Here is an 11,379-nt window from a genome sequence, read left to right on the forward strand (position 1 = left end):
GAGAGCAGAATACTGCAGCACTGTGGGAGGTAAACAGTTTGAGCTCATGCAGTTTTACATATGTAGCCGACTAAGGGTATCCTTTTAGCAGTATGCATTTGCATCACCAACTCATATAATCTTACATAATAACACAGACACATGGATGCCAACATGTAACAACATGAGTCTCTTTTAGAAACCAGTGGGATGAGGAGCTGCAGTGGACTCCAGGGACCTCTAGGTGTAGCTACTGTGGTGCAACGTGAGTCCCAGACAGTGAAAGTGAACAAAAAAACAGTTGAGCAGAGCGACCAGAAAATGAACATTGAGGAAAGACACCACAAATACCTGTGAATTGTTGTTTTATTACCTTAATGTTGTTTTAAAATATGATTAATCAGATCACAGCCAACCATCGGATAAGCATCGAGCCTCAAACCTGCAATGAATTCATATAGTCCCATCACAAAAAAAAAAAAAAATAGGCTTATAGCCAACCTGTTGCATGATTTCAGGCTAGGATTAATGGGTGTTTTGCCTTTTCGACTCTGGGCGAGATGGATTAAAGGAACACGTGTATGGTGAGACAATGAGTCATTTTGACCAGGGGCCCCCATGCAGGTTAATCTGTAAATTGGTAGTACTGTGTCAGTGGTATTTTTTTTAACTATAGGATGAAAAAAGCGGCACGCCATAGCCTATCAGATCAAGTGATTTTATGGATATATTTTGTAAATAACTTTTGCATGGACAGTTGATTAGATTTCTTTATTATGCCTTAGTGGTAACACAGTTGTTGTACGAGACAGATTTGCATCAATGTGGGACTAATGTAATAATTATCTAAGCTGTCAATGTTTGTGGTGGAAAAGTTTTGTCGTCCACAAGGACATACTACTGTAAACATCCACACGTCACTGCCACGATGCCAGAGCAAAGCACTCGCATCGTTCACATCAATGAAAGGTGACGCGCTCCGCAGTGTTCCGCTGTCTGCGCGCGCTCCTGCCGCGCTGCCGCACAGCAATCAGGTGGTGAAATGTAGCCTAACTTACAGCCAGGCAGCCAGGCTCTGCTAAATGCTAATATGGGACGACAATGGAGAGGAAACGGTGTCTGGTGTCGACGATAAACGCACCGACGCAGACTAGACCAGATCCGCAGCAATGAGCTCTTCCTTTCCGAAATCTGAATCCACGACCTCCTTACTGAAATCGACGTCCTCGGCGGCGAGGAGACCAACACACCTCCCTGAACGCACCGCAGAGAGCCGGAGAAGTCAGCATCACCATCAGCATCAGCACCAGCATCACCACCGTCCCGCCGCAGTCCAGAGCAGCAGCAAAGCCGAGGAGTCCTTCTGGTCGGCCGAGTGCGACGTCAGCGCCCGGAGACCCCTATGCCACCCGTCCCTCGTCGGCAGCCAGGACAGTAGTAACAATGCAGCCACGCGTGGCAAGTGTAAGTCACACGCCCCTCACAGCCAAGTTTCCGACCCACCGGAGCCAAACGGCGAGGCGGACCGAGGTGTGAGGGAGCACTGCAGGTCATCCAAGTCCACGCATCGGCACCACCACCGCAGGAAGCACCACCGGGAGGACCGTCCGCCGGCGGCAGGAGCCGGACCACCCGAATGTGAGCATCCCCGTCGCTCCCACACGCACAGCCGCCCGGTCCCCAGCTTGCCCTCTGTTTCGGACAGCACCGACGACAGGGCTCCTCTCTGTGAGCCGAAGGACCAGAAAGGGGCCAATGGAGGGGGTCAGGTCAGCAGTCCTTCCCCGTCCTCCTGCTCCCTCGTCCCACTGTCCAGCAGGTCCTCCCGGCGGTCCAGGAGGTCCAGCGCTGCTTCCTCTGCATCCGAGATCAACTTACGCACCATCCTCAATTCACTGTTTGGGCAGGTAAGGCCCTGAAACACTCAGTGTAGTAAACATAGCCTTTTGGTTTTAATTAGATCACATTTACATCTTTACTGTTTGTTGTTATTTGGCAAATGTCTTGACAAATTTGCCCCTCCTGACAAGAACAACCAAAACCCAAATTTCTCATTACATTTAACTTAATTGGAGTTGACTAACAACAGCCAATGAAGTGTGCTTTACCATCCAATTTAAATGGATGATATGACACTACATAAGTTCCTGTAAACTTAACCAAAACATTTAAAAAATATATATTGCTTTCTTATTTCTACAAACATGCAGATATTAAGTGGTTAACTGTGCTTTCTAGCTCCACTGACGTCTTGTTTACAATCAATACGCTAATGTGCTCTGTGATGCAGCCTGTAAACACTGTAATTTCTGCACAGACTATAGCGGGAGAAGCTTCCTCTACACATCCACTCCTTATGTAATTTTTAAATCCAGCACCACCTCCTCAATCAGCAGTTCTGTCTCACTGAAGTGGATGTGCCAGGGCAGATGAAATGTTCTGCTGCAGAGAGGTGGAAATCTCTGAGGTGCTAATCACACAGTCAAAGACAATAATATGTGATCCTGTGTAGCATTCAATCAGGAACACTGCAGTGATTGTTGTGCTGCGTTTGAGGGGAATTACTTTGATGCTCCTGTTGTGATTGAGTTTCTATTTTTGAGCCTTAAATATAATTACACAAAAGAAAAAGAGCTCAGGTTAATACTCTTGATTGCTGAAAGTGATGTGATTCTGCATAGAAGTCTGTTCAATCATGCAGTTTTATCTGCTTGCATACCATCTTTATATTTAGTTGTCTATCAGGGGCATTTTTTTAGTCTCTTCCTCAGAAATAGTTATAAAGTTAAAACTATAAAGTTTAAAACAGACTAATAGTTCTCATCATTTAGGCTGCTTCATTCTGATTAGGGATCAGGAAGCAATTCATGCCTGCTGCTGAATTAGGAAACTCTGAGCTCTAAACAGACTCAGTATTGGAACATGGAGATCTTCCGTTGTGGCTCCAAGGGAAAAATCTTCTAGTACTTATAGTATAAAAGCCCGGTCCACGAATAACCTGTGAGTCAGTGTGCGAGCTGCTCTGTGAAAACATTAGCGTGACCTGAAAGAGGTCTTTGATGAGCAAGCTGGATGGAGAGGAGTGTAATGACGGGCAAAAATGGAACACATGGCTGCAAAGATTCATGTTCTGCTTTTGGCAAACTGTGTTGGAGAAATGCATTCAAAGTCAAATTGATTTTTTTTTTTTTGCAGCTCTGGCTTCATGTAGTGTTTTGACAAGCCAGAATGGGAATACATGTGAGCAGATGGTGATCAGGTACCTGGGGAGGTGGATTGTTTGAGTGCTTTCACAGGAGAAGTCAGATCCTCACTAATGAATTTCCTGTGCGGAGAAGATTACCTGACTAACTATATCTGTATTTTAGTCTTGATGGTCTTTTTCTGCAGATTCATATGATACAATATTCAGTGTTACAAATAGACTGTAGTGACTATATTGTTTACACTATCACAGTATAAAATGTGTCATTCTCTGTTGCCATGTGGCTGCCGGAGGTCAGAGTGACCTTGTCTTTTCCTACAGAGGGCAGAAGAGGCTGTGACGGGAGTGGGTGGGGGTTGTAGAGAAAGCAAACACGTATGCTGAAAATGAAGCATATGTGTTTAAGTGCAATCTCTATAGGCCACGAATAAGTGTCACGCTTGAGAGTGCATGGTGAGGACTTGAAATAGGTCATCACACAGTGTTCTTGTAGAGTTGCCTAGTAGGGATTTTCAAAGCAAAGAAAGAGGAAACAAAATCACCTGAAATATCAGGGACTCATCAGGTGCAGATTTTTCTAACTGTAGTTGTCACATTATCCGTAATCTGTTTCTTGTTTATTCTTATTTTTGCTGTGTGTCAGTCCGTGTTGAATTGTTTATGTTGTTTACAGAGTGAACATAACAGTTTGGTCAGTGAGACACTTGTGTGAAATATATCACAAGCAGTTCAACACCCTCTTCTCCTTTAATAGGCATAATTTGGTTTCCCGCCCATATCCCACTTTCCTCTCTCATTTAGCTTCACACCCTCATCCTTACCACTCTCTTTCTTACTGGGTGTCATTGATGCTCTTACTAGTACCACATTCATTTACTTCAGATATCAGATAGGTTTAGCATCCTGGTCTTCATGGGTCTATCTGTAACCCGAGTGTGCGCTCCTCTCAGAATCCAACGGGCAAACTTAAGAGAGAAAAGGTCTTCATGGTCTTTTTTGGTGCCTCTTATCTCCCTTGGTATGGGAAACTGCTTGGACTGGCCTCTGAGAACGGTAGGATTTTTGTTTTGGATTTTAACCACAAATTGTAATGTAAATTTCAATTTCACGCCAGGAATCACGTCACAAAAATCTTGAGAGATGTTTTATATATGGGCGAATTTTCAGTTTTTGTGTGATTTGCCTTTACAATTAATTAGAGCAGAATCTGTGATGCAAATTTGAAGTAATTAAATCACTTTACAGGACTTATAGGGGATTTAACATCTGTTCTATTAAATGCTGGTGGTGTTCAATGGAAATTGCTTCACAGATTGTAACTTATTCTGAAACTTGCACCGCTGTTGTTGGCTCTGCAACCTATTGTGTTCAATGAGTCAGATTACAGGCATCAGAAATTGGCAGACCTTGGTGTGCAACAGGACCTTTTTTTTTTTTGTTAAAGTACAGGGTGTTCCACCAAGGAAGATGTTGCATAATGTCTTCAGGTCTTTTGTGCATTCACACAGAGCCTGTTCTTCGGTGGCTTAGCTCATCTTTTTCTGCTTCTGAGTATGTTTACTGTTACTGTGACACTGTATAGGTGTGAGGTGCCAGTCCCTTCAATGTGGCAAGTAAACTGTTGTGAATGATGAGTGGAAAGTTGGCAACCTGCTGTTTTGTTGTTGCATTTACCTTTCTGCTGTGTTTGCCACACACTTACATAAACACTCACACACACACACACACACACAATACTTTTACAGTAAAAGGCAGTACTTTCCTAGCATTTTACTTATTTTTACTCAACTCTGCTCCATGTGTCTAAAACTGTTTCTACAGCTGTCTGAAGATGCTCCAGGATACAGAGAGGATGTTGTTCTGAGGGGTGCTTGCCTGTGAAGAGGTGGCCCAGGCAGGGTAGCTTTGGCTTTATCAGGTGTCCATTGTTTCCATGACACAAAACTGCATTCTCGTGTGCAACATACAGTGGCAAACCTGCGTAAAGTCAGGGCAACATGCAAGCATGTACATAAGTCTTGACAAAGTCTCCACATCTGTCTGTTTTTTACATCAGCTTTGTAGCTAACCTGGACTGAGTGTCTATCATTACCATACACAATGCCACAACATCTATCTCCCCAAGTTTGTGGGGACCCTAGCAATTATTTTTTTGTCTTAATATTTTTACTATTTTTACTTTAAGTTGTCTGTTGGGAACACACACACGTTTTGGAGAATGAACCAGAGAGCTCGCACGTGACCATTAGAGTGTTCTTGAGGTTGTGCAAAGTTGTAATGTGTAATAATAAAGCGACAGCACGTACATTTGTTCTGCACATTAGATCTGTCGTTTCCAACCTCTTAGTTAGATTGATGCCCCTCTCAGGCCTGACTGGTAAATATATGGCTGGAGCCAGCAGCCTGTTCGCTAAGCTTAGCATCAACTGCTGGCCTTTACTGTTCAAATGAAAGAGATCTGCCAGCGCCTCTAAATATCTGTCATAGCTAACATGTTAAATCTTGTTTTTTTAATTACCTTCACTGTAGGATTTTGTCTAAATAAAAAATGAGTGCCGAACAACATGATGTGATTTTACAGGGTGTAGGTTGTTTGAATATTCATTGGCTGTGTGATGTTTTGTCCTGCAGGCCATCAAATCTGACTTGTTTTCATGTGAACATTTGTATTTATGAGTTTTTATAGATACTGATATGGAAATGTTGTTTCCTTCAGAAAGAGCTAGACCAGCTCTTTCAACTCTTTGTGCTAAACTAGGCTAACGGATTAGGTTTCTGACTGAAGCTTACCAACATGAGACTGGGGATGCTTTCATCCGACTCTTGTAAAGAAAGCAAATCAGCATACTTCCCAAAAGTCAACTGTTCTTTTCAGAACAAGTTCCTATTACTCTGCTTCAACTCCAACTGCACAGTGTAGAGTTATCCTGCGCTGGGGATGGCAAGGTGAATTGCAGCAAAAGAGTGAGTGACCTTAATAATGTGAGGTCGTATGGTGGTGTTTGCACAGTGAGATAAGTGAAGTGATGACGCCTGCAGCTGTCAGTGAAGTGATGATGGTAAATGAACTGACGATGATTGATTGACACATTGAAGTTCTGAAGGTGACATGTTTGATGGGCTTTCTTTGGCTCGTGTGCCCTCCCGTGTTCTAATGTCAGTAGTTCTGGTCAGACAGTTGTTCAGGCCTGACGTCAACACTCACTGTTTTGTTTAGACATCTTTCTGCTCCTACTGTTAACCCCCTAAGGGTTCTGGGATATGTCTGCCTCTCTTTCTGCCCTTTAAAGGTTGCGCTCATTGTAAGCAAGAGCTGAAAAAATAGAAACCTTCACATTCTTCTGTGAACTCCAGGGTTATGTTTCCCAGCCATGCTTGATAGGATTCAGCCTATTTATACTTGGAGTTTTTGTCATCAATGTGAGATAGATTCAGTCTTCTGTTTGGATCTATTTTGTTAGGCTTCGTTAAGTTGAGGTTCGTAAGAAGGCTCACTATGGAGAGGATCGCTGGTTTAGGTTTGGGAATCATCAGAGCCAGAGCACTGTCAAGGGTATGTTGGCATTGTGAGCGTGTTTGTTGAGACATATGTTATGATTACTGCTTTTTTTTCATGCGTTTAATTAATGCTATTTCTTTATAGGACAGAGAGCTGAGGCCAGAGGAAATGGATGGTAGGTTCCCCACTTCTTTTACTGGAATTTAACTAAATGTATTTTTCAATGATTTAACAATACATGTTTGTCAAAGTGCTTTAGAAACAATAAATAAGATTAAACTGCAAAAAAGGAAAAAAAAACTTAAAACCATACAGTTACTAATGATACTTCTAATATTGCTCAACAGAGTTGCGGGACGCTTTCAAGGAGTTTGACAAGGACAAGGACGGTTTCATAAGCTGCAAAGACCTTGGAAACTGTATGAGGACCATGGGATACATGCCCACTGAGATGGAGCTCATCGAGCTGAGTCAACAGATAAACATGAACTGTAAGCATTTAGATGCCTTATGTATTTACATTTCAAATATCAAGCATTAACTGTTCTTGTGTCCTGGATGTGTTATTCAGTTTAAAAAATATGTGCTTTTTTTTGTCTCTTAAGTGGGAGGTCATGTTGATTTTGAGGATTTTGTTGAGTTGATGGGCCCAAAACTTCTTGCTGAAACTGCAGACATGATTGGAATAAAAGAGTTAAAGGATGCATTTAGAGAGGTAAGAGGCTCTTGATTCATATTTAGACTGTCGCTCTGGTCATGTTGTGAGCTTTATACCATATACTGTAATTTTCCATTGTTTTATTATGTTGCTCTGCTCTGTGTCCTCAGTTTGACACAAATGGAGATGGAGCCATTAGCACAGCTGAGCTAAGAGATGCGATGAGGAAGCTGTTGGGTCAACAGGTAACATTTGGATCATTATTCAACAGATTCATCTGCATTGTTTTCCTCTAACCTCATGCTTAGAGGGAGAAGCTCATATACTATAATATTTTACTACTACTGTCTTTCACACTATTAGTTGTATGATCCTGTATTCCTGGTCCAAACTCTGTTGAATAAGATAGCACCAGGCCAGCACGACAGTCAAGCTGTATATAGCATTTAACAACAATATACATCCTACTTAGTTATTTGAATGTCATTTGACCAACTATAAAAATAATTACAGTACAGTACAGTTACTTTTTATTTGTATGCAGCCTCTTAGCTGGTTGTTGAGCTACACGATTGGATGGTCTATAGCGCTACAATGGACTGTGGGGAGATTTACTATAATAATTGAGCTCCCGGCCAGTATACATCCAGGGATTTCTCACATACACAAAATTGCATGCTATGAATTCGGAACATACTACATACTCCGTTTGATAGTCTTAAAAGTTTGCTGTTTCAGACACAGCACAAGATAACATTAGCAAACATTGCATTAGCTCTAAAGCTTACATCACTTTCCTGTATCTTTGTCATGTGAATATAGCTTTCAGCCACTTTCTAGCTATTTGTAATATTTTCTAGTAAGTGGATGAATGCTCACATAAACTGCTGTCTGACTGTAGATGATGGATTATCAAATGTGTTTTTGAAATTTGAGAAATGGCCAGATTTTGCAACGTTCATTGTCTTTACTGTTGCTGATCCATGAAGTTAATTACTAACAATACTTTAAAATACCATAAATACAACTTCCATACAACCTGGAATGTAATACAACATTATAACAGCATTCAAGCTTCCAACCCTTAGCACGATGTCAGAGGAAAATGGCCACGTGGTCAATAGATAAAAGAGTATGTACAACATTTTAGGTGGTTCTCCATTAACAGCTGCTAACCTCTTGTTTCCAGGTTGGTCTAAAGGAAGTTGAAGATATCCTGAGAGATGTTGACTTGAATGGTGACGGGCTTGTTGACTTTGAAGGTACCTCGCCTTTTACTTACTACTTATTTACGGTATATTGCTACCTCACACGGTGTCATTCTACTCTCTCCTCTCTTTCCACAGAGTTTGTGCGAATGATGTCTCGCTAAGATCACGTAAAGATCCGTCCTGAATGTGAAGCTGTGTCCTTCTCTATACCTAGACCAAGTACAACAGCAGACATGCTAAGATGACTGAGCCACCCAAATCTGAATGACACTGGAATTCAAACTCCTTGAATGTTATGGAGCGACGAGTCACCTCAAAACCTTCGATCAATAAGTGTTCTTCCTGAAAAAGTCTCCAGTTCAACTGAGGCAGAATTTGCTGTAGCCTAGCAGATGATTGTCCAACTTTTGATTTTGCACTTTAATTCTCACTAAATAACTTCCTGCGTGGTTAGATCGCTGGGGTCTTGTCTCGTCCCTACATGATAGAAAATTGTCTCACAAAATGTCGCCTTTGATGTACATCTGTGTCAGGATGAGAGAGTAAATATATGTCGAAAAGATGTCAAAGATCAGTGCACTGTCAAACACTTGTGTGTGTTATATTTTAGAAACTGTAAGTGGATTGTCCTTTGTGTGACATTGGTGCTCCTACCAGGAACCCATGTGGCAATATAACACCTGTATTGTACCTGTGTGACCATCTGTGATTCTTCACTGTGCCAGTCCAGTCCTATAAAAGAGTCACTGTCTGACAGTATGTGCAACTACAAAGCAAATCTGTGATACTAATGAGAAATAGAGCTGTGTAATACAATTCAGATATGTTATCCGCTATTGTCTTATATCAAGGAAGTTGAACTAGTATTTTAGGAAATGTACATCTCTTTCAGAGCTAAGACCCAGAGAAACAATGTGCTGGCCCACACTAGCCGCTTGCCCTGTATAAGATAAACAGCAAGAATGACATATTTGAACTGTCTTTACATTGAATGTGATTATGTTGTACCTGTAATGTATGTCAATGTCAATATGAATGTAGTTGTGGTACATTCCACACATCTGTGTTGTCAAAGCAATTTTTATGCATGCCAAAGAAAATTTATTAAATTCAGTATGCACATTTGCATTTTTGTCTAACAAAGTAAACAAAATCGTTTACCAAATTAACTGTAGAACAATAAAATGTGTTTACATTTGAGCTGTTTTTCTGTGGTGATGTTTCCAAATAAAATGCAGATGCACTATAGTAGAAATTAGTTTTAGATCTAGACATGACATGAAATATACGCAATTGCTGATAACATTTTAAGTTTGCTGGGACTTTTACTTTCACGCTTTAGTTCCTAATCGTTATTTATTAGCTGCATGGCCAGGATCAAAATGTCATTATCAATGTATTAGTGTTGCACTCTGTGCTGTCACCACATTTCTGTAGGGCAGACCTTCTTATAATATCTATTATTCATATATGTCTCTGATAAGACTACAGGCTGGGTAAGGATAACCAGCGCTGAGGATTACTTTTACTATGTGTCTCTGTGACCTTTGACTTTTTTTAGAATTTATGGCAAATATTTTTTGAGATAGAAACACAATATAGCTATTAAATGTAAGAGTCTTCCTTTTTTACTTCACCATCTTGCTCTATCTAAAACTATTTATTAACTAACTTTTTGTGCAAAATAATGATAACAGTTCAAATGACTACGCTAATGTAATACAAAACGTTGCACATATTGGCTGATATTGGCCAAGGCAAAATACATGGCAGACAGAAACATAAGTTTATAGCAGAACTCTGCAAATGTGATTGACTAATCTAAAGCACCACATGTTGAAGCACATTTTAACAATACCAGGCTGATTTGTTGGTTTTAGTTTATAGAGTATATTTCACCGTATGTTTACAATGCTGTATTAGATTTTTAAAAAACGGTCACAAAACACCTGTCATTCAAAAAGGTATTCCTGTTGCCATAGCAACTATCCTCATTCATTCCTTTCAGGTCCGCTCTCGAGTGCGCCGTGTGCGCGCTGCGTTGGACTCTGCTGATTGGACAAAACTCGGTCCATACCACACCGGAAGAAGAGGGGCGTGAAGGCGTCTTAAAGAACACGTGTAATATACTACTTGATCAGAAAATACATATTGTACGGTCTTTTGAAGAATTATGTATGAAGTATAATGTTGCAGAAGCTTTTGATTTGGTTAACCGTTTGAGTGCTGGCAATGATCACACCTATTGAATGTTCAGCTTTGCAGGTTTATTATATTAAACAGTGGAGCATAGGAGACCACGATAGAAAAATTAAATTAGGTCAATTTTAAGTAATGAAAGTAAAACAAAATAGCATCTATAAAACTGGTCAATCCCTTCTTGTCACAAACTGGTTGTTATATTAAAGTCTATCAAATTCCTTGCCCATAGTTTTGCATTCTGCTCCCATTATTTTACTTTCCTTTTAAACCTCCTATCACAATTAATGGATGTCATGATTGCAATTCTTTCATAATTACAGGGAGTGCGCGCTGTGATTTCAACCTAAAAGGCTTAACTCGGGGAATAATATTCTCAATATCTCAATTGACGTGGAGAAAAAAAAGGTTTTCGGTGGTCCTGGTTCGGTCCATCAAAGTTAGAATATATGAGCATACATATTTTACAACCTATAATATTATTACGTAGCCTATACATTTAATTTGACTTGTACGTTTTTACCATAGGTTTTTACACACAGTGTGATTATTTTATTATACTACATTGCAGTGTAAAGTACAGGAAACCTAAACTCAAGGATGTGATTCGACATGGGACGTGTCAATC

At 40.6% G+C, this 11,379-nt stretch overlaps 1 protein-coding gene across 3 annotated transcripts; it reads left to right on the forward strand.

The window, feature by feature from the left end:
• Window positions 1-856: 856 nt before the first annotated feature.
• Window positions 857-9,752, forward strand: cabp1a (calcium binding protein 1a). 3 transcript variants are annotated; one of them, XM_061037540.1, is made up of 7 exons: window positions 857-1,886; window positions 6,828-6,858; window positions 7,031-7,174; window positions 7,289-7,398; window positions 7,512-7,586; window positions 8,531-8,603; window positions 8,688-9,752. In XM_061037540.1, exons 1-7 carry the CDS (start codon window positions 1,149-1,151, stop codon window positions 8,711-8,713), a joined length of 1,197 nt encoding a protein of 398 aa, XP_060893523.1. In that variant the 5' UTR covers window positions 857-1,148; the 3' UTR covers window positions 8,714-9,752. The 3 variants fall into 3 exon arrangements, with proteins under 3 accessions (XP_060893523.1, XP_060893524.1, XP_060893525.1); XM_061037541.1 differs by lacking the exon at window positions 857-1,886 and adding an exon at window positions 3,984-4,237; XM_061037542.1 differs by lacking the exon at window positions 857-1,886 and adding an exon at window positions 6,104-6,737.
• Window positions 9,753-11,379: the final 1,627 nt, after the last annotated feature.

This window comes from Labrus mixtus, chromosome 5 (genome assembly GCF_963584025.1).
Source record: "Labrus mixtus chromosome 5, fLabMix1.1, whole genome shotgun sequence".
NCBI lineage: Eukaryota > Metazoa > Chordata > Actinopteri > Labriformes > Labridae > Labrus > Labrus mixtus.